This window comes from Sceloporus undulatus, chromosome 2, assembly GCF_019175285.1.
Source record: "Sceloporus undulatus isolate JIND9_A2432 ecotype Alabama chromosome 2, SceUnd_v1.1, whole genome shotgun sequence".
NCBI classification, from domain to species: Eukaryota; Metazoa; Chordata; class Lepidosauria; order Squamata; family Phrynosomatidae; genus Sceloporus; species Sceloporus undulatus.
In genome coordinates this window covers 199,231,985-199,259,319 of record NC_056523.1, presented here as the reverse complement: position 1 = coordinate 199,259,319, position 27,335 = coordinate 199,231,985, and the positions used below count along the sequence as shown (strand labels likewise).

The window sequence follows — 27,335 nt, the reverse complement described above, 5'->3', positions numbered from 1 at the left end:
AAATAAATAAGATAAATGCTATTTCCAGCAGCACCTTATGTTCTTCATAATACTGGGTTAGAACTATATAACACAGATCATTCGGGGAATATTACAGTAGCACTTCGGTAACTATTTCAGGACTACTAATCCACCTGAGCATTTATTTTACATAGACTGCATCTGCACTAAAGAAATAATCCAATTTGATGCCACTTTAACCATCATGGCTCAATATTATGGAATCCTGTGATTAGTAGTTTGTTGTGGCACCAGAGCTCTCTGATGGAGAAAGCTAAATATCTCACAAAATTACAATTTCCAGAATTCGACAGTATTGAGCCATGGCATTAAAGTGCTATGAAACTGCATTATTTCTGCAGTTGAGATGCAGCTATAGCCTATCATGAGAGTCAGAACACTTGGACTCCGGCTATAAGTGAGTCAGAAATATCATAGTAACTTTTAACAAGCTGGAAGTCCTATGGTTCCTTATCATTTGAGACAAAGCATTTAATCTCATTAGTAGCATCACTGATCAAAACACACAGAAAAGTGGCACATTATTGCTATTCTCAAGAAAGACAAAAGTGAGACATTTAGGCACAAAATATTGATTTCAATGTAACTACTGGCTGCAAAATTGGAAGTAACAAAATACTGGACACTGCTGAAAAGACTTAACATGTGGGGACAGGTGAATAGATGCTGGGAAATTACACTGGCAGAAAAAGCTCATCAGAAATTTTCAGGACAGAAAAGGTGTTGATACCCAAAATGACCTTGCAACAATTTCGTATTACTGTACGTTATTGATTTAGTCATCTTGGGGGTTCAAGATACTTTCTCAGTTTTTGGAGAAATGCCTTTTAAGTATGAAGGGATGAAAAGCGTTATAATGAAACATTTGCAGACAATAATTTGATAACTGTTGCCTTTTATGTTTTAAAAATTAAAAATTATATGGTTTTAAAAAGAAAACCAATAACAAAAACAACTACAACCCATAGTCCTTGACATATCTATACAGAGCCATACTGCAGCCTTCAACTAACTGAAAATGAAACATGTTGTCTTGAACGCTCACTATAAATTCCTGATGAATTTCAGAAAATTTATGCTAATAGACTGAAATCTTGAACCTCAAAATAGGCTAAAACACTATACTGCCTGTCAAGGGGTCATGATAGTTAAACTGGTGTTACACTAAGGCTAAACCAAACACAGCATAAGGAGATAACTGTGGATGGCTCTGAATCCATTGCTGTCTTGTGCATTGCTAATATTAAGCTGCTAATGTCTCTTGGCAGATTGTTACATGATGGGAGTTACATCATGATATGATACCTACACATTCTTTGTCCCATAGGGCAAAACCTATAGTGTGGAAAGTCTGATATTAATAAAGAAAACAGGTTGAGAGAAGAAGAAATTAAATATTTTCCCCATACCCAAAGTAATCCAAAAATATCCCCAAATACCCCGACACAGTTAAACAGAAAATGGAAATGACATACAGAAAGTGATCAAAGTGGTCACTTCACTTTCTTGAATATATAAATTCAGAGACATGGCTCCAAAACACAACAATCTAAGGAGATACTTGACGGAGCTCCAGCCTTTCAACTTCTCCATACAAACCACAAAAGGAGAATCAACATGACCACAAAGGTTCTGTGGCAAATTGGCCTGTTGCTTTTGCTTGCATCTGAAATGATATCACTGGACTGTGGTCTAATTGTGCAATATCAAAAGGATGAGATCGGGAAGACCAGAACACTTCTGGAAACAATGGGAGGACCCTGGAATCTACAGGAATGCCCTGAAAATCCAGACTTTGGCTTCCCCTTGGTCAAAATCTGCACATGCAGTAAAGAGGATGCAAGAATGGCAGTAGGACTTATCATTGAGTCCATCCAAATAGTATTTCAGCATAACTTCACCCAAGCACAATGGAATGCGACAGCCACAGAGCTTTTCCAAAGAGTCCTTGACCAACAGTATGTAACGTGGAGGAGATGCTCTACTGCTGAGGTTGGAAACAGGGCAGCATTTAAAGACCTCTGTGTAAAGTTAGCAATGAAGAAATACTTCAGGAAACTCCATATGTTCCTTAGAGACAGACAACACAGTCTTTGTGCCTGGGAGAGAGTGCGAGATGAAGTTTCGGTGATCTATCCTATAGTTCTTAATGAACTTATGAAAAGACTTGAAAATTAAGGTAGGTGCTTTATATCCTAAATGATTTCGGTAGAGAAAGAGTAATTTGTTACATGAACTTGATGTTTTTTTATATCTGATTGTATTCTTTTCATTATTTAAAAATCTTGCATTTACAAAATTAATTATACAAAGATAATGATTACTGAACTGGGTCTGGGCAGTATCTTTATGGTGTTAAATGAAAGGTCTTTATGCTGAAGGATGTCCTTGGAGATACTGCATCAATGCTTGTGTTTATAGGATTGGGAGTAAGGGTCTGACACCTTTATTGTCTGTATTTTTTATCTCTATGGTCATTTGGTCAGTGTGACTGTAAGGAGGTCCACACTGCAAACATATGATGGCTAATGGAGTGCACCAAAGAATTCCAAAAGAAAATCAGCATGTGTTTTATAGACTATAGCAAAGCCTTTCACAGCATAGATCATGAAAGGCTATGGAATGCCCTTAAAGACATGGGAGTACCATCACAACTGATAGGCCTGAGAAATCTGTACTTGAGACACGAGGCTACTGTTCAAACAGAATTATGAAGAAACAGAATGGTTCTCAATTGGCATAGTGATCAGGCAAGGTTGCATCCATTCACCGTATCCATTCAAACTATTTGCAGTAAATATTATACAAAGAGCAGGATAGGACACAGAAGAAGGATGAGTAAAAATAAGAGGAAAGAATATCAAGAATCTAAGATATGCAGATACTACTAGCACATACTACTAGCAGAAAACATCATACACCTAGAACAACTACTATGGAAGATCAAGAAAGAAAGGCAGGATTACTGCTAAACATAAACAAAGCAAAAATAATGACCATGGCAGATCTACACAAAGCCAACCTAGACAATGAGGAAATAGAAATAGTAAACGAGTTTCCATGCCTTAAATCAAACATTGATCAGAATAGGGACTTCAGTCAAGAAATCAGAAGAAGACTAGGAATGGAGAGGGCAGTTAAAAGAACTGGAAAAGATTCTAAAGATATGCAACTGAGCACGAATGTTGGAATTGTTTAAGCCCTATTACCTTTTATGGATATGACAGGTTCACGTTTAAGAAATGGGATAGGAAGAGAATTAATTCATTTGAGAAGTGGTGCTGGAGAAGAATGCTGAGGATACTGTGGACAGCCAAATAAGCTAAACAAATGGGTCCCAGAACAGCTCAGGCCTAAAATCACCCTAGAAGCCAAAACAATTAAACTGGGGCTATTGTACTTTGGCCACATTATGAGAAGGCACAACTCATTAGAAAAGACAATGATGCTAGGAAAGAAATAAGAAGAGATGAAGATGGACTCTATTAAGGATGTCACAGGTATGAATTTACAGGACCTAAGCAGAGCAGTGGAGGATAGGAGTCTTGGACATGACCCATCCATAGAGTCAACTCAAAGACATTTAACAACAACAACAATGTAAAACTAGCAATAAAGAAATAGTTTAGGAAACGCCATACCTTCTTCAAAGACAGGTAATACAGTCTTTGTGCTGTGGGCTTATGCAGAAAATAATATCAATAAAGTGTTGTGTATCTTCACATTGTTTCAGACATAAGTCAACTCTAAGGTGAGCATACCACAAGGTTTTCTTGGCAAGATTTCTTCAGAGGTGGGTTTGCCTTCTTCTGAAGCTGAGATGATGTAACATGCCCAAGGCCATGTGATTATGCCAAAGACCTCCTCGGTCAGCTACCAGTTTGTGACTGGCTCCATCCTGGCACTACATTGTTGGAATTAACAGAGCAACTTTCTCAGGTTAAGAATAAGTTAGAAAAAAGAATGAAAATATCTTTTGGTCAAAAGGGTTCATTGAATTCCTTATAACTATGTGAGAACCATGTTCCAGCGATGGATGAAGGCAAAAGTTCACTGATCAAAAATATTAGCATATTCAGTTTTATGTTGCACAGCAGTGAATTAAATATTATATTATAGTAGTCAATAACGTTTTAAAGAGGATTTTCTTTGCATTTCAGCCAGCTGCCTTTGCCATGCCCAAGAAAACACTGGATCTTCTAATGACGTCTTTCAGCTCACCTGTTGTTTGTTCTAGCAAAAAGATATAAAGAAAAAAAAATTGTATTTTTAACCATACAGCAATATTTCTGCAAGCTTCAGGTATTCCATAATACTATTTGCAAATTCGAAGGTTCAACACATTGAATACAGATTTGACTGGATGCTACTATTCTTCCAGAAGACATCAAGAATAGTGAGATGGAAATCCACTGGGAAATCCTGAATTTGGGCAAGAACCATACCATCAGAGACCGAGAGACAAATCTTGAGTGTTTCTAAGATAAAAGAAACATTTTGCATGTTCTCTGAACCTGTGGCATATGGGTGTCCAAGGTGGACTTCATAAACTGTCTAGAACTTCTCTTTTTTGCCACTAACTTTTAAAAAACAGTATTTATTTTAAATAATTTATTTTAAATAACACTTGGTTTTAAAAATAATATTTATATCTTGACTAATACATATTTATTTGTCAGGTTTTTTTTTTGTATAATGTGACATTGATGTAATTCTGTGAAGTGTGCTATCCTGCAAATCCCAGGATGCAGCCATGGCAGTTTAAATGGTATCATGGTGTTATAACTGCACTGTGTGTAAGTTCACTCTGTGAACAGAATGGTCAACAGGACAGCCCCTAGACTGTTCTTGTCCTTATGTCATGTTATTTTAAAATGTTGTTTTACACGTGGCAGTTTTTGCAAACATGTTGTAATCTCTCATCATTAAAAAAAACCACTTTATTTTTCCAGTTATTGCTTCATGATGTTAACTTTCTGATCTTTGTTCTTAATTATATTCTTGCATTGGACACTAGAGGGCAAAATAAGAATACAGCTACAATCATGCAATATCGCTTGATGCTGTGAAAGCAGTCCAACTTGCAACCTAGTGATTGCACAGTAAAAACCTGGAAATGTTACTTTTTGGACTGCAGCTCCTCAAATCTGAATTTTGAGAGGCTTTGAAAGGGCAAATTTGATCTGCAAAAACATGTAATGTGGAGAGTTCTTCTTCAGTATTCCAGTTAGCCAATGAAGCCAGTCAGACTTGCCTACTTTCATGACACAGCATTTCATTGCTACTTTCCCCATCCCAACCACACTCTCAGTGTCGGTATAACAGGTCTTCCTCTAACATCTGCTCAGCACTTTGTGGTCTTTTGAGCATCATTAGTTGTCAGTGGGGTAATGGGGGAGGAAATTTCCCCTCCAGATATTTTGACGTTTCGGCAAGTCTTGGGATTTCCCTGTTTTGGCTACACTCCCATCAGAATGGATTCACTTGTAAAGAGAATGATGAGGAAGCAATTGCATTTTGTGCCATTCATTGGATGGGATTAAATGTCCCCTTCTTGAGCTTCTGAATAATCCACCAAATAGTCTCCATACATTGCCTCTTCCATCTCATCCACCCTCCTATGTATGCCTTGTAGGGTGTGTTCACATGGGCAAGAATACTCCAGGAGCATGCTAACGTATTCTGGCCCCTAAACTGCTCCAAATTACCCCCATTACCTGAGCACTCCAGAGTGGCACCAGATGGCTGTTCACACTGGTGTCCCATTGTGCTGCCTTCCTTCACCACCACTGGCATGAGTCGCTCCTTTTGAGGTCAAAAATGAGGTGGCCAGCATAATGTTGATCATATGGATGGGCACCTCATTCTGACCTCAGAGGGAGCAGCTCATGCCAGCGGCAGGCAGCACAGCAGGTTGTATGTGTGAACAGCTGCTGAGTGCTGTGCCAGAAGGCTCCAGGTTTTCTGGGAAGATCTGGAGCAAAATATGAGTTTTTAAAATCCATTTTAAGGGTAGTTTAACGTGGTTTTGGTGCTGAACTGGTGCAGTACATTGGTGCTGTATGTGATCAGTCTAGACAGCACCAGAATTGGGGATTGAGCCCTGTGCCGTCTAGACTGATCACCATGAGGACAGAGAAAGGAAGTGTTGCTTGCCTGTGCAGACACGGTCTAACTCAGTGATTCCCAAACTCCGATCTTCCAGGTATTTTGGACTTCAATTCCCAGAAGCCCTTGTCACCTTGGCCAACAGTCAGGAATTCTGGGAGCTGAAGTTCAAAACACCCAGAGGACAAAAGTTTGGGAATCACTGGCTGACTGAACTCTAAAAAGGCATTTATATTTGCAATCTTCAATTCCGTTAGGTAGAGTATTATTTTTTATTTTATCTTTTTGTTTCTTTAAAAACATCACATTTTAACCAAATCTTCACTATTCATATGTAAATACATTTAGGTTGTGCATATGATATTTGAAAGTATAATTTTAATTTTGCTTGTTGTTTATGTCACAACTATTAGCAATGACATTCAGTGGTATATAGGAATTATGATTTATGAGTAATGTTAGTGCAAAACAGCATTACTAATGATTCTGTATGGTGTGGAATGGGAAGAGGTCAATGGGGGGGGGGTGACACCATGAGTTACCACATCAGGTGACACCAATCCTAAGGATGCCACTGCCCCATTATACGGTACAGTCGGTCCTCCATATCAACAGATTTTTTAATCCACATATTCAATCACCCATTGAGAATATTCCAATATATGTGTGTGTGTGTGTGTGTGTGTGTGTGTGTGTGTATTCCCAAAGCAAATTTTGCTTTTGCCATTTTATATAAAGGACACAATTAAAATATCCATTGTGTTTAATGGGACCTGGACTGTAACTGTCCTTGAATCCCATTGTGGGAGAAAGGCAGGATATATTGAAATAAATGCATGAATAAATAAAAATGCATAGATTTTGGTATCCGCAAGGGGGGTCCTGGAACCAAACTCCAGCAGATACCAAGGGGCCACTGTATTCAAAATCTGAATGAATCGAACAAGAGTACCAAGGTTTGCCTGTAAAATTTAACATAGTCCATCTATTCTATAGTAGAATTTGACAACACTCTTGACTGTTTTTCAGAAACAAGTCTTGAATTCCATCATTCTCCGCCCTTTCCTGTGGATTCTGCAAAGCCCACACAAAACCAAGTGAATTGTGCCTGCACTTGGACAAAACTAAGCTAGGGCTCAGTTCTCTATGAGTGAGGAAAGCAGCACATAGTTTTTCGCAATGTGGGCCTGATGTGAGGGAGAGGAAAGGAAGGAAAGGAGGAGGGGAACTTAGCCCAGCTGCTGCTGAGGAAGAGAAACACACACATACCATAGAAAGGATCTGTGCTCACTTCAGCGGCTGGAGCAGGAACCTCTGAGCCAAGGTAAGGGCAGTCCAGCAAACTCATTGAAACACTGAGAGTAAACTGGCAGGAATCTCCACATTTTACAAAAATCTTTTGAAGAGGGGAACGCACAAGCTGCCCTGTGTGCCAGATGGAGGTTTTCATTTTAACAAACCCGTCTCGTGCAGAATAGAAACATCCTCTTTTCTGGTTTCGATGAACAATTGCTTCATCTGTACTTTTGGCCTGAGATAACAAAACAAAATAAAACAAAACAAAATCACCCAGATGGCTAATTTCAGACGATCTTGGCAATGGATCACATTGTTGGAGGTGCTGAGATCTTACTTACCTGCTTTTTCTGTGTACAGCTCTTCCTCCAAAATGATCATGGGTTAGCTTGAAAGAGAGTCTTCAAGAAACAAGTCATTCCTAGCTAAATCATCCCAGAAGTGGCTCTGCCATGCAACATAGGCTGGGTGGCACCATGGTGTGTATGTACGTATGTGCCTATAAATAGAAAGAGGCAAGAGCTGGTGTCCAAATGGTCAGTGAGGTTAATTTTTTAAAAGTGTTGTCCCTAACAGGGAAGGGGTGGTGTCACTTCCAAAGGTCTTGGACCACAAACTGGTTGTCCCACAAGTCAAACCGAGTCTCAGTGTATCTATTGCAGGTTGTGCCACTGTACTTCACTCAGTATTTGGAGATGTTACTTATTTGTACTGTACTACAACTTCAAAATTCTTCAACCAGCATGGACAGTAGTAAGAATGGCAAGGGATTCAGAAATTGTAGCCACGAAGTTAGTATTTCCAAGCTGTAAGCACCTGAATGTTCACACATCATGAAGATCAATGGCACATTACACTTTGCTGTGATTATAATCCGTTACAGAGCATTTGTGAGGCCACTTTGTGTGCTGTAGAAGTAATATGTGAAAACTTTCCAAGCTCATTGGCTGTATATATAATATATACAAAAGCTTCTCAGGCTCAGAAACAAATGAAGGCATTTTAAACACCACGGCACACAGAACTGTGCTTAGCTCTCTGTACAAACCGTGTCATGTCAAGCAAATACCTTTGTGTAAAAATGGGACAGCCAACAAGTATTTGACCTAGTTCATAAGCAGAGGTGTAGTGAGACAGTTTTCACTGGGAAGGGAGAAGGGTTTAGGCACTGGCCACTGTAAATGAGATATATGTGATAAAAAAGTTTTCCTAGATAATGACAAAATACCACCCAATTAATGCATCTTCATTAGAAAATATGTTGTGTAGCTTCCAAAAAAGCACATCAATTTAAAATACAATATTTTCCACATAAAAGGAGTTGTGTAAACTAAAGTGTAGTGGCTAGGAATGAAGTGCATATTGGACAAATAAACCTCCTATAATGAACTGAGCTGTTCATAATGTCTAATGCACCATGATTTCATTGCAAACCTGAGGAGAAACTTCCATTTGAAATTCCTTCAAATATGTTACTTTGAAAAGCCAAGATTACTAAATTTGCTTTTCTCTGAGGAAGGCTAGAATGCCAGTATAGGATTCTATAGAATTCAGTTCATGTTTGGAAGGAGTTTACTCACACAGCTATACATGCACCAAAGGTGAGTCCTGAAGCATACAATGTGCATATGTGTGAAAAGGCTCCTTTATACATGTAGAATGTTTTAGTAAGTTCATGAAAAGTTAATGTTGGGGTTTTGCAGGATTCTACTTGCAAGATTCTCCCATATCCTTTTTTATTTTTATTTTTTGAAAACCTAAATCATTATTCAAAATGCTTACCTGATATGGTAGAAATTTGAGGACTGAAGGAAAATATCTTATAGGAGGAAGCAATGTCTTTCTTTTAAACAAATTGAATGAAATCCTCACTGACCCATACTATTCATAAGGGTTCTACAATATGGATGGGTGATGACTTCATTGGGTTTTTTTAAAAACAAGAATTTGTCAAAAGTCACAAGTTTCTTCATAGGTCTAATCTGCACTGCAGAAATAATGCAGTTAGACAATGCTTTAACTGCCATGGCTCAATGCTATGGTATTCTGGGATTTGTAGTTTTGTGAAATGTTTAGCCTTCTGTGCTGGAGAGCTCTGAAACCAAAACTGACAGATTCAACCATTCATGCTACAGACTTTGAGTGCTTACTCCTTAAAAGTCTGGGGATGTCTAGAAACAAAAATATGCCTTACTGAATTAGGAATGTCATCTTTTTCCCCCAGAGGCTTTCCCTCTTTAACACTCCCTGTACAGCTTGGTCCTCTCCATGCTGAATTTGGCCAGTGCAAATGGGGAAGAGTTCAAATTCCCTTTTCATATGAATTATGATACATGTGGACCATTGCCAAATAGTTCTTGTAACTATGAGTGTGGTCATTCTTGTCTTTTTAGTTGCACAATGAATACCTACATCTTCAGCTATTATTTAATCCAGTTCTGTGGACATTCTTGGATATTTACCAACATGATCATCAGATTCCTGTCTTTTGGGGAAGGTAGGCCTATGTTATGTCCTGTTTTCCTACAGTTTAGAAGCAATCCACATTATAAACTCCAGGAATAAATTAAGGGCTAGTTTGCAATGCTATAAATTTGTTAGATAGAATAGTGACATTCCCATGGCAATGAGGTCTGGGTAGGCTCAAACACCCTTATCACACACAAACACTTTTCCTGAAAAGGGAATTTCATTGTGGTGTTTATGACATAAATTTCCTTAAGAGAACAGGGTCCTTAAATAGATCCATGTATTTTTGAATGAATAGGATAAGTGGATATCAAAGATACAGAGCAAGATGGTACAGCCAGTGACTGTAAAACCAAAATTATTCCATTTTTGTGTTAAAATGTATGTAGAAAATGATATACTTACAAGAAGATGTCATATAAGTGTTGGGTACCCTGTTCAGGGTTCCAGCCAGGCAGCCATGCTATTTCCCAGGATACTTCATTCCATTCCTCCACTCCACCTGTGCATTCAGTCCTTGTTTCAGCTTGAAAATGCCATAGGAAAATCAGAATATAAACCTGGCAAGAAAAATAAAAACAACCCTTCAAAAGGCCTGCTGGCACAATCTTGCTGCTCCATACTCACATCTGCTCCGGCTACCAATTCACATCTGGTCTGAATTCAAGATGATGACATTCAAAGGCCTAAATAAAATGAAATAAAATAAAATAAAAATCTTCAGGACTTCAATACTTGAAGGAGTGCCATTTTCTATATATGAGATCTGCTAGTAGAGGTGTCCTCTGCATCTAAACAGTAGGGACATGGCAATAGGGACATGTTCTCCTGGAGTTTGTTATACATGGAAAGGAGGAAGCCAGGCAGAGTCAGACATGCATTCTAGACTTTAGAAAGCCGATTTTAGTAAACTTAAAGAAATACTGGGGTGTGATCCCATGGTCATCAATACTAAAAGAGAAGGAGCTCAAGATGGATGGGAGTTTCTTAAAGGGAGATCTGAAGGCAACAATTTCAAACAGTTCCATGAGGAAGAAAAATGGGAGATGTCTCAAAAACCAGGATGGATGACTAAAGAACTTCAACTGAGCTAGAGATAAAAAGGGGCATGTAAGAAATGGAAAAAATGGGAAATCACCAAAGAGGAATTCAAACAAATAGCGAGCCTGTGTAGGGTAAAGTATCAGAAAAGCCAAAGCACAGAATGAACTCAGGCTAGCTAAAGAGGTTAAAAACAACAAAAAGGGCTTTTTTGGATATGTCCGCAGCAAAGGAAGAAGAAGGAAACGGGGGGGCCACTGCGTGGAGAAGATGGCAAAATTCAATGGGAAAGAAAAGGCAGAATTACTCAACACCTTCTTTGCCTCAGTCTTCTCAGAAAAGGCAGAGGGAACTCAACCTGACGATAATGGAGCAGAGACGAAAAGGAATTTCGCCCAGAATAAGTAAAGAGATAGTACAGGAATACCTGTTCAACCTAAACGATATAAGCTCCAGGACCAGATGAACTACATCCAAGGGTATTAAAAGAACTGGCAATGTAATATCAGAGCATTGGCAAAATCTTGAAATCCCCTGGAGCACAGAAAGTCCCAGCAGACTGGAGGAGGGCAAACGTTGTCCCCATCTTCAAAAAGGGGAAAAAAGAGGATCCCAACAATTACGTCCAGTTGTCTGACATCGATACCAGGAAAGATTCTCTAGAGCAGATAATTAAACAAAAGTCTGTGAACATCTAGAAAGCAATTCCATGATCACAAAAAGTCAACATGGGTTTCAGAGAAGAAATCAGCCAGACAAACCTATCTCTTTTTTTGATAAAATTACCAACTTTAGATGAAGGGAATGCTGTGGATGTAGTATATCTTGATTTAGTAAGGCCTTTGACAAAGTGCCCATGTATTCTTGCAAACAAGCTTGTAAAATGTGGGCTAGACAAGGAACTGTTACATGGATCTGTAATTGGTTTTGACCGGCCGAACCCAAAGGGTGCTCAACAATGGCTCTTGTTCATCCTGGAGAAAGTGACCAGTGGGGTCCCACAGGGCTCTGCCTGGGCCAGTGCTATCAACATCTTTAATCATAGACTTGGATGAAGAATTAGGAGCATACTTATCAAATTTGCAGATGACACCAATTTAGGGGGAATAGCTAATACCCCAGAGGACAGGATCAGACAAAATGACCTGAACAGACTAGAAAACTGGCCATAGCTAACAAATGAAATTCACAACGAGAAATGTAGGTACTGCACTTAGGGCGGAAAAACGAAAAGCACAGATTTAGATGGAGGACACCTGGCTGGAATGTTCTCCCCTTGGAGGTCCAACTGGTCCAACACTGGTTTCTTTTTTTGGTGCTAGGTCAAAACATGTCTAAAGCCTTCAGGGGCTAATTTACTTTTAAGCATATGCATGTTCTTAATCCTTTTAGTCTTTTATCATGCTGACATTCTCTATTTATTTTAATTTAAAATTGTTCAGCTTTTTATTTGCTGCCCTGAGATCACATGATAAAAGAGCAGGGAGGGGAAATCTTAATAAATACTGCACATACTCATGTATAAGTCTAGAAATTTTACTCAAATAATAGACCTAAGAAAACCTCAGTCGACATGTACTTTGATTGAGATTTCCTGCATGGCAAGGGGTTGGACTGGATGGCCCTTGTGGTCTCTTCCAACTCTATGATTCTATGATCCATGGGTCAAAGTAGGTACTGTACTTTAACTCTTTTTTTAAAAAAAAAAGTACCATCCCCTTCTCTGAACAGAGTGGCAAAAGGTGAGAGCTTAGTTTCTTCTGGTAGTACCTAAACAAAGCACTGACCAGTCTACTCAGTTTGTTGCAGGGCCACTTCTGGCTTTTTTGAATGTCTGGGTGAGAAAATGGCAGCAATGGGAGCTCTTTGGCACTTCCTCTCAAAGGAGTGCTGAAAGGAATTGGGCTTTGAAGGATTTGAACAAAACATTTGTCTATGTTTCAGCTTTTCTGAGTTAAAATCAGGCAAAGTTAAGATTAAAGATTATTAAGATTAAGATTAAAGGCTATAATCACTGCCAACACAATCACTATTTTATTTGCTTTGTCTTTTCATCCTTTTTGACGTGTGTGTGTTCTTAGCTCCACCTGTGCCTGGTTGCCTCCTCCACACATCACACTCCCACCATTTTCCATAGTCCATCCATCCAGCCTGTAGGATGGGCACAAGAATTATGTCAGCTAGAATTTTGTACATTCTTTGGCATTGTTTTCCTTGGCTTTCTCTTTTACATCCTTTGTTACATGCTTATAGTTTTTGCCCGTGACATATCCATGGGTCATATCAAAATCCATAATTTTGGTCCCCAAAACTTCCCTTGACTTTTACATGAGATCGACTTACAGTCAAACGTATACAACAAATAAAAACAGGGCAGGAATGGACAGCACATGGCTTTTCAGATGTCATTGGACCACAGTTCAAATTGGCTGCTGCCACACTGCAAAAACAATTTTGTGATTTATTTGGCTCCCTGTCAGAGACTCTGATTTCCCCAACTACAAATCCCAGAATTCCATAGTATTAAGTCATGGAAGTTTAAATGGTGTCAAACTGCTGTATTTCTGCAGTGTGGCAGCAGCCATCCTCTCCCACCAATGGTTATACTGAATCAGTTTGAAGGGACTTTCAGCTCTACATCTTCACATTTCTCATCCCAGATGTCCTGTGTACATCTTCTACACTTAGTAACAAAGTCTAAAGCTTTCATGTACTTCCCGTGTGCTTAAGGGATACAGTTATTACCCCCAGAATACAGTTGTTGTGTTTTCTCTCAGAAAGTTTGTGCAAATCTTGCATGGCATTCTTTATAGCTAGTGGGAACCATTTCACTACAATACACACAGGGTTCACTTAGAATGTTTTTATCATCTGGCAAAATGTACAGTAACACAGAAAATCCTTGACAAACAAGAGTGCCAACTTCCTGTTCTCATAATGGCCAATGAAGAATGAGGGAATGTGTTATATAATTCTAAGACAAATGTTTTTCTTCTTCCCTGTGGCTGAAGATTCTGTGGCAGATACTTTCTATTCCATTGGACTGGTCATGCGTATTTGCCAATTAGCATCAATACTGGAGCTCTGGCATATTGGTCTAGGTATTGACGAAGACCATTTCCTTCCACGGCTTTTACAGGTATGCTGTACTTAATACTGTAGTCACATTAGAGAACTCGGGCTTGATATTTGGATTTTCAATTGTTGAAGTGCTCTGTTTATTTATTTAAATCCCATTACTCAGGCCCTGTCTGCATGGGCCAGGATATTCCAGGGGCAGACTGGAGTATCCTGGCTATGCAGCTTCCCTGACCTCCATCTCCATCACTTGATGGTCCACACATCTGGGAACCAACTAAATGTGTGGAGCAGGTTTTCTATGCCCCCTTTTATAATTGGGAATACAATATAACTAAACTTTATAGTAATTACCTAGAGATTTGTCAACATCAATGCTTTTGGAGACATCATTTGGGTTGTCTTTGGAGATTTAATCCCCAAAATACAGGTTATGTATAGGGTTCTCCATTTTATCATCATAACAATCCTTTAGCTAAAAGGTAAAAAAGAGGTTGGTTCAAACAGGGGCATCACTAGACAGTGTGGGTTGATACTCCTTCCCTAAGGTGTAGGGGATATGATGAGGCATGGCTCAGTGGGCAGAGAAGGGAGATGCTATTAAGCTGCACTTCACTACATCCCTTTAAGAAGGCTAAGTGGGCTGAGAAAGGTCCTCCAGTCTTGGAACTTGGCAGCATTGGTAAAACCTCTGCTGGCCTCAGAGCTCGCCCAGTGGCATGGCTGCTTTGCTGGCCTGTGTCTAAAAAGGCCACCTCTTTGGGCAGGTTCAGTGGGCACGAAATAAAGGAGACACTGGGTAGCTTTCAGTAACCATGCGTGAGTGCATCCCCCCCTCTACTTTCTCTGGCAGCCACTTACTTGTTCAAAGGGTGGCCTTGCCAGACACAGCTGAGCTTAGCGGTTGAAGCAGCTGTCCACCTTCAATTAACAGAGCAGCCACCAGGTGAGCTCAGTGGACAGTGAAGGTGCCGCCTCTGCCACACCATGCTGCTGAGCTCTGAGCCTGGAGGACCTTTCTTTGCTCACAGCTCAAAACTCAATGGCAACAGCATGGCAGCAGCTCCTGAGCTTGCCCTCTGCTGGTCAGTAGGTGGAGGAGGAACCAGTGGGTGAGCTGACAAGACAGAGGGAGGGAAAAGTTGGCAGTGTCCTCTGTTGCTGCTGCTGCCACACCACATGACATCAGTCCTAGGGACACCACTAGGGACACCACTATGTTCAAAACCACTAAATGGGGGTTTGAACCTGGGTATGCCAAACCCTAACTGAAGGATGTAATCCAGAGCTTGAAAATGCTGTTTTTAAAACTACAATTCCTCGAAACCTGCTGCTAGCATGGTCATTCTTCCAGAATTTTGAAAATGGTACTGTAAAAAAGAACTTTTCCAAGCTGTGTCCTAACCAATATACCATGTGAAATGTGTAACCAGGAATATTCAGTATGGTGAATTTTTGTGTAAGATATTGATAGTATTTAATAGGAAAGAAGCATTTAATTTTTAAATAGACAGCATGCCACCACTACACACCTACACTGTCGAAATAATAGACCACTTTAACTCCCATGGCTCCATCCTACAGAATTCTGGGATTTGTAATCTTGTGAGGCACCAGCACTCTTTGGCAGAGAAGACTAAAGATTTTGTGAAACTACAAAACCCAGTTCTAAAATAGAACTACAACACTTAGGCCTGTTACAGACTGCCAAAATAAAGCTGCTTCGGGTCTCTTCGGAGGTATGCTATTTAAATGATGCATGGGCCCTAAGAGTCCGGAGGTCGTGCCAAAGCCACACTCCATTCCTAAGCACTGGAGTGCAGCTTTGGTGCAGCTTCCAGATTCCTAGGGTGCATGCATCATTTAAACAGCATACCTCCAAAGAGGCCCGAAGCAGCTTTATTTTGGCAGTCTATAACAGGCCTTAGTATTTCTACAGTGTAGACTCACTCTTAGTAACCACTTTTATAAACCAGAGGAAACTGTGTACTCCTAGGCCACTCTTAACTTACATCTCAATGTACTGACCACAGCTGAAGAGATGGATGTTCTGTGAGATCCGACCAGGATGCAACTGCAACACAGTTACCTGCATAACATGAAGTCACATAACAACTATACAAAAACATATGATGCCAGAACAGTTCTGTGCATCCAAGAGAAAGGTAAACTTACTATTCCTGTGCTCAACCTTCAATGAACTGAGATAAAAGTGCTCTATCAGTGCACAGTTAGAATCTATAATCCAGATCAGGACCAAAGTGTGTTCTGTGGCTTTGCAAGAACTGGGTCTGGAATGATATTTTGAAAAGGAAAAGAACTTGTTTGAAATGTGAAGGAAGGAAGAAGAGAGGACTAAAACTTTTGGAAGGGTGGTTTTTGAAAAATAAGTGGGCGTATTATCTTGACTAACGATACAAGGGGAGGGGTAAATGAAATATGGCAAGCATAGGTTTTACAGTCATTCAAGAATTTGTTTGGGAAAGTTCATGTTTCGTTAGAACATGCCGGAGAGGCGACATGATCAGCATTCCACAAGACTGAACCATTGTTGATCTTGTAGAGGAATTTTAACATTATATCACTTTTTCTAAACTTAAGAAAGATCATAGAAGAGCTTTGATGATTTCTAGCTTATGCTTTTCCTACATTACACCCATCAATTGAGTATGTATTGGAAATAAAGGTACTATCTCAGAGCAATACAGCCATACTAAATCAAACCATACTCAGAGGCAAGTTACATTGATATTCATACGGTTCACTACAAAGTAAGCACTGGATAAAATGGTCATTTGTGGGTCTTGGTAACCAAGGGTGCACCTACTCTGTAGAAATAATGCAGTTTGACATCACTTTAAGTGATATAGCTCTATCCTATGGCATCCTGGGATGTTTAGTTTTACCAGGCATGCTCAAGCCTCACAAATTATAGATCTCAGAATTCTGTAAGATGGAGTCATGGCAGTTAAAGTGGTGTAAACTGCATTATTTCTACAGTGTAGATGCATCCCAAGACTTTGTCAGGTGAGATTTCTGACTTTCTCTGGCACCCAGGCAAGTTGGAATCAAAGGACTTTATAACACAGGAAGCTTCCCCTGAGTTAGAAATCATAAAAGAAGTGTGATTGGAGTTCACACCCCCATGCACTTCCCCCGTGAGTAAACATCATGGAGGTGTCGGGGCTTGCTACTCCCACCAGTAAATCATCACAGAACTGCCATTTGGCAATAAAGAAGATCCTGTTATTACAAAATGGTGGCTCCAAGGAAAAGTGAGCCTCAATGTCTCCATGACTGTTTACATATGAGAGAAGTGTGCAGGAGGCTGAACCCTGTTCACACTTCTTTTACAATTTCTAACAATTTCATGGCAATTTATTCACAGGATAAAGTGTGATAAAGTGTAAAATGTGGTAATTGAATGGTCCCATCATTTTTAAAATTTATGGTCCATCACTGTTGCCAATATTTTTACTACTGCTGCTGCTACTACTAGCAGCATGGTTACTACTACTACAACTACTACAGTTGGCCCTATACATTTGTGGCTTTAACTTTTGAGGTTTTGATTAATATGTTATCTCTAGGATTCTCACTGGCGGATCTAGAGATTCCTATAGAGAACACTTCTCTAGTTATTTATAGATCCTACAGCACAATTCTGTGGTCAACTTCTTGCGGACATTAACCATAGGGCCTAGAGATTCCTAGAGAGATGTTCTCTCAGTTTAAAAAAAAAATTAGTGGGTTTTCTTTTATTTGCAGTTGTTCCACTTTCACTGTGTCCCTAACCCCAGTGAATGTGGAGGGCCCAGAGTGCACCCTTTAATGGCCTGTCATCATAACTATCACCACTATGTCCACAACTGATCTATTATTACTGATGTTACTCTTGTTATAGTTCTACTTCCATCCATTCCGTGCCATCCAGCATGGTATAGTTGTGTAAGTATTGGACCGTGGCTCTGGAGATCAGGGTTTGATTCCCTGCTCAAGCATAAAAACTCACCAGGTGACCTTTAGAAAGTCACACTCTCTCACCCTCACAAAACTCTGTGATAGAGTTGCCTTAGCATCACCATAAATAAAAAATGACTCGGAGGCACACAGCAATAGCATTAACAACAACAACCTTCCATCAATTATTAGCCTGTTTCTTCTTCTTCCTCCTTCTATTCCTTCTCCGACTGTAACATATAAAAATAATTGTTATTGTAATATGGCCTAGACAGGCCCTTCCTCAAAGAGGCAAAAAGTGGGTATGTTTGCATGTATGTAACATATTTGGTTCTTTTTCATCCTCTTTAAAATTTAGGCTGTGTAGATTACACAATACCTATCTTGCATTTTTAATATCAGGGGAGAAGGTGGGGGAACATGGTACATCTGTAATCTCTTACATAAGTTGCAATTTGGAAATAGAGTCAGGCTACGTATTTGTTCTCAAAGAGATTTAACTTCTGCTGTTCCATCAATTGTGATAACCACAAAGCAGTATCACAGAAACCTGAATTGCTCGCTAGAGACTCAGCAGCTGCAAATGAGAAAAAGAGAGTGAGGAAGAGGAAATTCCACTTTGATCTTTAAGAATGAAAGGACACAAATGGAAAACAAAACCTTTTTGTTTACATTTTGTCAAATAACTGCACCCAGACTTCCGATTTTCTAATTTCTAGTTACAGAAGAGTGGGCATAGTCTTGGGCACTTCAATATAGCTGTGGCTAGAGAGATGCTTTCATAGCAAAATTAAAACTAAATGCAAATTCAAAGGAAAAGAAGAAAACTTTTATATACCACATTATTCCATGCCTGTCTGGTCTGTTCACTGTGGGGTTTCTCTGAAGACTCATCTTGAGACAAAGAAAATTGAGCCTCATTTCAGCTTGTGATGTTTATCTGCATTTAATTCCAAACTGAAAGTCAACATGAGAGCTGAACTCATGACCAGTCAGGATTTCGTCATCTTTTGTGAGCCACCTTGGGTCCAATTTAGGAGCAAGGGAGCACATACATAAAATAAGTAAATTAAATAAATGAATTCCTTTCCTTAGTTTTTTCATCACTTTGGCACAACATGGCAAGAAGACACAAAGCACAAAGAAAAAACAGTCTTTTTACAATGTGTGTTTTCCATGGAGTAAGTTCTCAAACGCACTTGGGGATGACAGCCCTTTGTCTGAAGATGTCCTCTATTTAAACAGCTATCCAGCCATTCAAGTTCATTCCTGGGACCTATGATTAGGGTGGTCACGTTTCCTTGTTTCCATAGGAGAAACCTATAATTCAGGGACAGGAATTGTGCAGCTTCATAAAACCAATTTTGTTTGGTAGCCCTAGACACGTTCTGCCCTAAATACCATAAAAACACCAGATCCTATCTGATCTGGGAAGTTAAGCAGGGTCAGCCCTGGTTAGTACTTGGTTTATTAGTACTTGTTTATTTTATTTTATTTTGGGGGTGATTATGTTATGGCCCTAAGTGGATACCTAAGGTTGAAAATTGGCCTACAGATCTTGTCCACCCTGTTCTGATGGAAGGCATTTTCTATCGAAAAGGTTATCAGATGACAGTCCTTTCTTTGAAGATGTCCTCTATTTAAATAGCTATCCAACCAATCAAGTTCAGCTTTATGGATGTTGGAAAACGAGTGGCCCCCCCCCCCCAACTTCCAATCCTATAAATTGGCTAGATTGCTAGGTACCCTTGGTCTATGTTCTTCAGAGACAGGCTACCACCACCAATAGTTTGCAATATGTATCCCTTCCCCTAAAAAAAATGAATATTTGTAACCATTTTCCTTCCAAAGCAAATACTCCCTAAAATTTGGAAGAAGCACTTTGTTAGTGATTGATCATTATTTCATGCTAAATAGAAATCTGATTGGTTTCCCTTGGTCAGAACCTGAGTGACAACTGCCATTATAGTGCAAGTTTTGTAGCTTGAAAACTGGTCTGTATTTGTTTCCATCTAACAAAGTCATTGGGCAGAGGAAATCCTGCCTTCCACCAAAATGCTGAATCATATAGACCAACACATCCATTTCGCATTTCATATTTTTTTTAGACACATGGTTACATCTACTGCGGTTTACTGAAACGATCCTAGAACACTTAAAGACCTGAAAACAGCAAAATGACTTCCTCTCTTTGTGTGAGAGGAAGAAATAGCAAACCCGCCAAGGTTCTAGGTCTTTGGGGTCTGTAGTTTTAATTTCAAAGCAGAGAAAATAAATACTGTGATTAATACTTTTCCCCCAAAAAATTGAGTTTCAGGAACTTGGACAATCCAAATACAGTGGATCCTTTGTATTTGCTAGGGTTTGGTTCCAGGACCCCCCCGCCTCCCCCCAGACACCAAAACCTGTGGATGCTCAAGCCCTATTATATATAATGGTCTAGTAAACTGCAAAATCAAGATTTGGTTTTTGGAATTTATATTTTTTTTTTAAAAAAAAAATTCGAGTCATGGATACTTGTATCTGAACATAAAAAATTCCATGGATTTGGAGGGCTGGTTGTAAAAACATAAAACTTAAAGGACATACACATTTTCAGTCTCCTTGTTCTTCATATATAATGAATAAATCCAGTGATTTAGAAGATAAGGACTGGTATATCTGGGGAGATGAGGTGGTTTGGATGTCACAATAAAGCATGGTTTATTATGCGAATGAGCCACAGTGGGCTGATATGCTTCCCCCTCTGCTCTTGTACTTTAGCATGGTCACAAGATCAGAAGATGTTGCTTTTGCTTAAAGACTGGGGTTAAATCAACTGTAGAGAATGGAAACAAGCCAGTTTCATGAATTGTGGTTTACTGTTAACCTGTTTCAAACAATTCATAAGATTAGACAATGTTTGACAGGTTCAGACAAACTGAAAAACTATGGTTAATCAAAATGGAAATGAAAGTTTCCAATGGTCTTGTTTTAGCCTTTTTGTAAGCTGCTTTGGATCCCATGTCAGGAGACAGGCAGGATGTAAATAAAATAAATAATATTGGCTAATATGAGGCAGAGCAATCTGCAGGAGCTCTAATATGGCAGGCTCACTGTATTGCATCTTACTACTACCAATACTGAGAGCCAGTGTGGTGTAGTGATTTAAGAACTGGACTACTAGTTTGGAGTATCCTTGCTGTGCCATGGAAATTCTTTGGTGACTTTAGGCATGTCACACTCTCTCAGCCTCAGGAGAGGCCTTCTGAACAAATCGTATTTTTATAGTTTTTTGTGGGGTTTGGGGGCTATCTTATTTTATTTATTTATTTAGAGTATATATACTTTGTTCTACAGCCTCTCAGAGCATCTTACTCTGGTTGTTAATTTGACACTTCCCCGCCCTCAGGCTTACAATCTAAAAAGACATTACTCAAAAGGAGAGAGGAATGGTAACAGGGAAGGGGATCAAAACCTCGTGACAGGTTTGTCTTCGGGTTGCATTAGTTGGAAATGGCTTAAACGCAGAGAACAACAGCAACAACCACTACTACACTATTTCTGTTATAGGAAATATATGTCTCTATAATTTAAAATGACTTCTCTTGCAATCAGTTTTCTGATCGGAAGCAAGCCATTGAGATAGAAACCAAGTAATTTTCCTTCTTCTCCAGATCACAGAAAGAATCATCATCTTGTTTGTTGTGATTGCTAGTCAAGAAGAAGTGCAAGGGAAATACATTGTTTGCATCTTATTTTTCCTTTGGAACTTCATGGATGTGGTCAGGTAAGAACTAAATACACTCCCTTCAAAAGTTAATGCAATGTGCTTTCTGTTTGACTTCCTTGTCTGCATTCTCAGCATGCCATTCAGTCTTATTATCTGGTTGACTCCTCTTACAAAACCAAACACTGACACAGAAGGAGAGATAAGAAAATGTATTCTCTAGGCATTCCACATCTTCCCAACCTGGATAGGTATTTATTGTATATCCGTTTCTAACTTTCATGCAATATTAGAAACCATGTGGCTTTAGCCTCTATTTATAAACTGTATTGAAACTCAAGAGAATATGGTACAGTTAGTATGTCTTACAGGTTAGTACAGCAAAAATGTGAGCAGACTGGTTTTTCAGAATTTCCACTGTTTACCTGAGTCAACCCAAGGCAAGCAAGAACAGCACAGACTCGCCATGTAGTAAATTCAAACAATATTACACTTATCAGAACCTTGTAAAATCTGAAAACAACCTTTGTTTCCCAAAAGCGAGATGCTGAGATTACCATAGATAAAGTCGTTGATGAGCGATATAGGCCAAGACTGCAAATGTCTATGTAATATAACAAATTTTACTGGGTAGAAACAGTGTACCTAGACTACACAATGTCAATGTGATGTGGATGAGCTTCCCAAGAAGTGTACGCTATTGTTTTGTAGTCTAATAAACAGCACAGAAAGCGATAAAAATATGTGTGTATTCTCTCATTATAAATGTTTTAAAATTTCACTGCTTAATACCTATGGGAAGTGTTGATGTTAATCTGCTTATCTGGACAATACTATGGTTCAGGAAACTAGAAGGTCATTCAAGGTACACTAGATAGATACAAGTTAGCTGAGAAATGGCAAAAAACATTGGAACCACACTCATTTTATTTACCATCTAATATATTTAGGCAGATGAAAACAGGAAGTGTTCCTTATTTTCCAAAAACACCCACTTTTACAGATATACTGAACACCTGGTAGATTTGGGCAATATATTTCAGGTGGATGGATGACCAAGTCTTATTTTTGGATTGAATGGAAGGAAGGTCTGGAGATTTTGGGAGGAATTCACAATCCACTTGCTGACTTATTGGATTAGAACGCTAAAAACCATATACGATTGATATAGACATATAAAGAGGGGGAAAGCCTCAGGTCTACAAATAACAAATATAAGCAAATGATTTGGGTTTTATTTAATTTATATTTAGGCAGAAAAATCAGTGCAAATTCCTTCCAAGTTATAATAGCTGTCAGAAAAGAAAGTTTGGCTCATTAGATTTTCAATTTAGGATGCAACTACTGCAGAATTACCAGTATAGAATTAATGCAGTTTGACACCGCTTTAACTGGCATGGCTCAATGCTATGGAATTCTGGGATTTGTAGATCTGTGAGATACCTATCCTGCTCTGTCAGGCCCACTACAAACCTCAGGATTCCACAGGATGGAGCCATGACAGATAAATTAGTGTCAAGCTGCATTAATTCTGTAGTGTGGCAACATGCTTACTCAGATTTTTAAGTATCAACATTTATCTTAATGTTGTTCTATTTCTTTCTAGATACACTTACTGTATGTTAGCAGCAACAGGAATATACTTTCAAGAATTGACATGGCTCCATTATTCTCTATGGATTCCTTTATATCCTCTGTCAGTTTTGGCTCAAGGTAAAGAAAGATGAAGGGTGCCTGCAGAGGTCTTGATGCTTTCTGTAATTCTCTTTATTCACTGATCTGAGAATAAGCCTTACCAAACTTTCAGAGCAAGGCCTCAGAACTAGATTGATCTGTGCAATTTATTCAGGAGGCTTGCTGCTTTTTGGTTCCATAAACACTTCTCTAGTATTTTAAAACAGTTTTTAATAATCACTTAATAATGAAGAGCCTTGGATGCCAGTGGGAAGCTTTCTCTAAACCTAGATGAAGAGGGAATGACAGCGACATCCTGAGAAGCACTAAAAACTATGTTGTACATGAAATTCTAACACCATTAGACTCATATTCTAACAATAGATTTTGTTCTTCAGATGAAAAATGGTAATAAAATTAAAGATGTTTAAACTATGCTGGGGCGGCCTTGAAATGACAGCCAGTGATTCAAAACAACTTCACTCAAGAATAACAATTTGCTGCAACTTGTTGGATTTTCAGCAAAATAGTGATATAAATATAAGTAACTCCATTCCCATTCGAAGATAATCATCCAAAAGGTTTAAAAAGTATTGCATGGAGCCTAAGTTTAGAAAGGTTTTTTTCCTGAGGGTAGGGTTTCCAGACCTAGTATCCCTACTAGCCAGCACTGCCAATAGAATGGAGCTGTAGACCAAATAATGGTGATGATGCCACGGGGTAAGGACAGCAAAGAATCAGAGTAGAATAATGTGTTTGTATAAGGATTTTCTCTCAAGTAAACATGTTGATGAACCACAAAAACAAAATTGGACGGTGGCGGGGGATTTCATAAGAACTATTTCTCCCTTACTGTCTGGGTTCATTTCATAATTTTTTGGTCAAACCACTGTTTCTCACAAAGTGTAATTTTTTTTCACAGAGCACATTTCTTTATTGTACATGCCTTCATCCCAAATACAATACACTGCTGTCTGGAGACTAAGGGCCCAAATAGACCGGTCAAAATAAAGCTGCTTCTGGTCACTTTGGAGGTATGCTGCTTAAATGATGCATGTGTCCTAAGAGGCTGGAAGCCACGCCAAAGCCATGTTCCGGTCCTAAGGACTGGAGCGCAGCTTTGGCGCAGCTTCTGGCCTCTTAAAATGTGTGTGTCATTTAAACAGCATACCTCCAAAGTGACTCGAAGCAGCTTTATTTTGGCCTGTCTCTTTGGGACCTAATTCTTTATTTTTTTAAGCTTTCTTTGTGTTCTAACCATTGCAATTGACCCTATACATGCTTTTTGAAACAACGGCAGGGTGACTGTCCACATGTAACTACGGTCTACATTCAATACTGCATTGATGAGAGACTTGAGTTTCCATGCCTGTAATGACTGGAGACTACTGTATTATGGATTTGACATGCTCAGTGTTTTGACTGCGCACACTTTTCTCAAAGCAACAGAATACACAGCTTAACTGACTTCTCTACTGCTAAAAAGTAAACTGCCTCCACATCATGAATGACACAATCCTCCCTTCTCTCACTTGTATTTTCATGTGTCAATATAAAATTGTTCCATTGGAACAAAATGGCACCTGCCACATCTGCATTTATTTTTAACTGTGTATTATATTTTAGCTTTTGATTGTAAAGAAATACTGTTCTTTTAGAATTTTTAGAATGCATGCAAAGAGATCTTGCAATACCTTTGAGATTCACCGTGCAGAAAAATCTGTAGCATTAGTTTTTGTAGACTTGGTCTACTTCCTAAGATGTATGGCATGTTGGAAGTAGTCCAAGTCTACGAAAGCTTATGCTACAACCTCGCCTGTACAGTTAGTCTAAAAAGTGCTACAAGATCCCTTTGCATACTGATATTGTATGCAGATGGCCATGTCTCTGAATTCTACCCCCATTTTTAGAATGTCATCCTTAGAAGCTGCTAATTCCAATTTTGGTTTTTACTTCTTTTTCCCAGCATTTGCCATATATGAATCGTTGCCTCACTTTGAAACCGATAGCGGATACTCTGTCCAATTGCCATTACCATTTGATGTATCTGTCTACCTTCCATACATGCTAAAATTGTACATGGCAATATTGTTTGGAGGTAAGTTTTTAAAATTTCTTGCCAAAGACACCACAGAGAAAGCTTTCTGCTAAAATTAGCTAGCCTGAAATTACATCCCAGTCTCTTGCTAAGGTCAAAGCTGGCACCATGACTGACCTGTTCGTATGGGCTTGCCCTCTCTCATTGTGCCAGCATACTATACCAAAAACATTAAACAGTATCAGTTCACAGATGCAATCCATCTCTGTTGCTGCCATTTCTGTGATGAACATACAGGTTGAGTCTTCCTTATCTAAAATTCTGAAATCCAAAAATATTCCAAAATTGTCAGTGTGGATGGCTGAGTTTAGAGACAACACTAGAAGGTGTGAGGGGTGCAGACTGCACAGGGTGACAGCCTAAGGTGGGAATTGCACCCCTGCTCCCCACCTGTCTGCCTTTCGGCAGAAATGGACTGCCAAATGTTCACCAGCATCCCTTTAAAACTCTTGAACTAAGCAGAAGAGAAGGTGTGAATGGTGTGAGGATCAGTGGGTGGAGAAAGGAGAGGCCTCACAGCTGGTTCCCCCCCCCATTACTCTTTTAAAACTTTAAAAAAAAATCTTATCAAATTTTCACTTTAATATCATGAGACTATGTAAGTGTAAATACAGTGCACCCACGTCATACGTGGGCACCCATGTGATGGGAGAATGAATGGCGCATGTGCTATGCCACGTCTCATGCACGAGCCCTATTATATATAATGGAGCTCGAGCATACGCACTATTTCCCTTATGCAGGGGAGTCCAGAATTGATCCCCCACATAAGGCAAGGGCACACTGTACATTTAGGCTGACCCTGGAGATGAAGGTTCAAATCTTGCTTAGACATGGAAATCTGCTGAATAACCTTGGCAAATCACAATCTCTCAGCCTCAGAGGAAAACAAAGGCAAACCCAACAAAGCTGGCCCAGAAAACAACATGACAGGTTCACCATAAATTGCAAACAACTTCAAGCCACCCAACGATATCAACAACAACACCTTTCTCCCCTCCTCCTTCTTTTCTTCTTGACAGCCATTGTTTTATGTCAGTTTAGCAATTTGGATGCCAGTTTAATGCTTAAGGATCTTAAAAGGTTCAGTTGATTTTCACTGAATTGTTGTACATCATGTACATTTTATAGACTGAAAGAAATAGCCAGCTAAAAAGCACAGTACACACTTCCTTGGTTTCCACTTGTTTGCTCTTAAAACATTTTTTTTAAATTATAGGTACCTATTTCATTATTCACTACCTCTACACAGAACGGAACACGTGCTTAGGAAGCTATAATGTCAAAGCAAAAAGAAGCTAACCTACATTTTCTTTGGACAACAAGAAGAATGACTTATGCTGGAAAACACAATTTGTGTGTTTATAAATTTCCAAAGAATAGCAGTTTGGCTATTTCTAGTTTAACAAATTATATCATGTATTTCCTTAGTAACTAGATCTTTCCCAAAATTGGCATGAATGTTTGTTTGTACATGCAGCAGAAGCAGAATCTTAATGCAGAAACGGCATTTTTGAAGGCACCTTTTAGCCCCTGCTGTGGTTTGTGCTGAAAAATAGGAATGTGATTATGCTCCCAGTGACTCTTTGTTGGCACAGCAACACGTGCAAGGGGTAGAATGCACAAGGTGCTTCCTCTATTCAACAACAGTGGCTATTTTTTGTGGGATCTTTGGGCTATGTGGCTGTGTTCTGGAAGAGTTTATTCCTGATATTTTGCCAGCATCTGTGACTGGCATCTTCAGAAAATGCTGGCATGGAAATGAGTTGGGTATATATACCGTGTGACCCTTGGTTGAGAGGAAGTGATTTACATATTAATCTCTGTGTTGGTCTGCTGGGAAAACCCCTGACCCTGGGTGGTTTTCGTTTGCATTTGCTG

General features: G+C 39.3%; 2 protein-coding genes across 2 annotated transcripts; both read left to right on the top strand.

Moving 5' to 3' along the window:
• Window positions 1-1,638: 1,638 nt before the first annotated feature.
• LOC121920523 (interferon alpha-13-like) lies at window positions 1,639-2,199 on the top strand. Its single transcript, XM_042447660.1, has one exon. The coding sequence runs from the start codon at window positions 1,639-1,641 to the stop codon at window positions 2,197-2,199; it is 561 nt and encodes a 186-aa protein (XP_042303594.1).
• Window positions 2,200-7,283: 5,084 nt separating this feature from the next.
• On the top strand, window positions 7,284-27,231 carry HACD4 (3-hydroxyacyl-CoA dehydratase 4). The gene is made up of 7 exons (XM_042453295.1): window positions 7,284-7,453; window positions 9,819-9,922; window positions 13,947-14,074; window positions 21,630-21,742; window positions 23,289-23,395; window positions 25,323-25,454; window positions 26,674-27,231. Exons 2-7 carry the CDS (start codon window positions 9,826-9,828, stop codon window positions 26,754-26,756), a joined length of 660 nt encoding a protein of 219 aa, XP_042309229.1. The 5' UTR covers window positions 7,284-7,453; window positions 9,819-9,825; the 3' UTR covers window positions 26,757-27,231.
• Window positions 27,232-27,335: the final 104 nt, after the last annotated feature.

Excerpts from the sequence above, each read along its gene's own strand:
- LOC121920523 (XM_042447660.1), top strand. The coding sequence starts at position 1,639 with ATGACCACAAAGGTTCTGTGGCAAATTGGCCTGTTGCTTTTGCTTGCA.
- HACD4 (XM_042453295.1), top strand. The coding sequence starts at position 9,826 with ATGAATACCTACATCTTCAGCTATTATTTAATCCAGTTCTGTGGACAT. Across the intron at positions 9,923-13,946 it reads ATTCCTGTCTTTTGGGGAAG|ATTCTGTGGCAGATACTTTC; the intron begins GTAGGCCTATGT and ends CTGTGGCTGAAG. Across the intron at positions 21,743-23,288 it reads AACTTCATGGATGTGGTCAG|ATACACTTACTGTATGTTAG; the intron begins GTAAGAACTAAA and ends ATTTCTTTCTAG.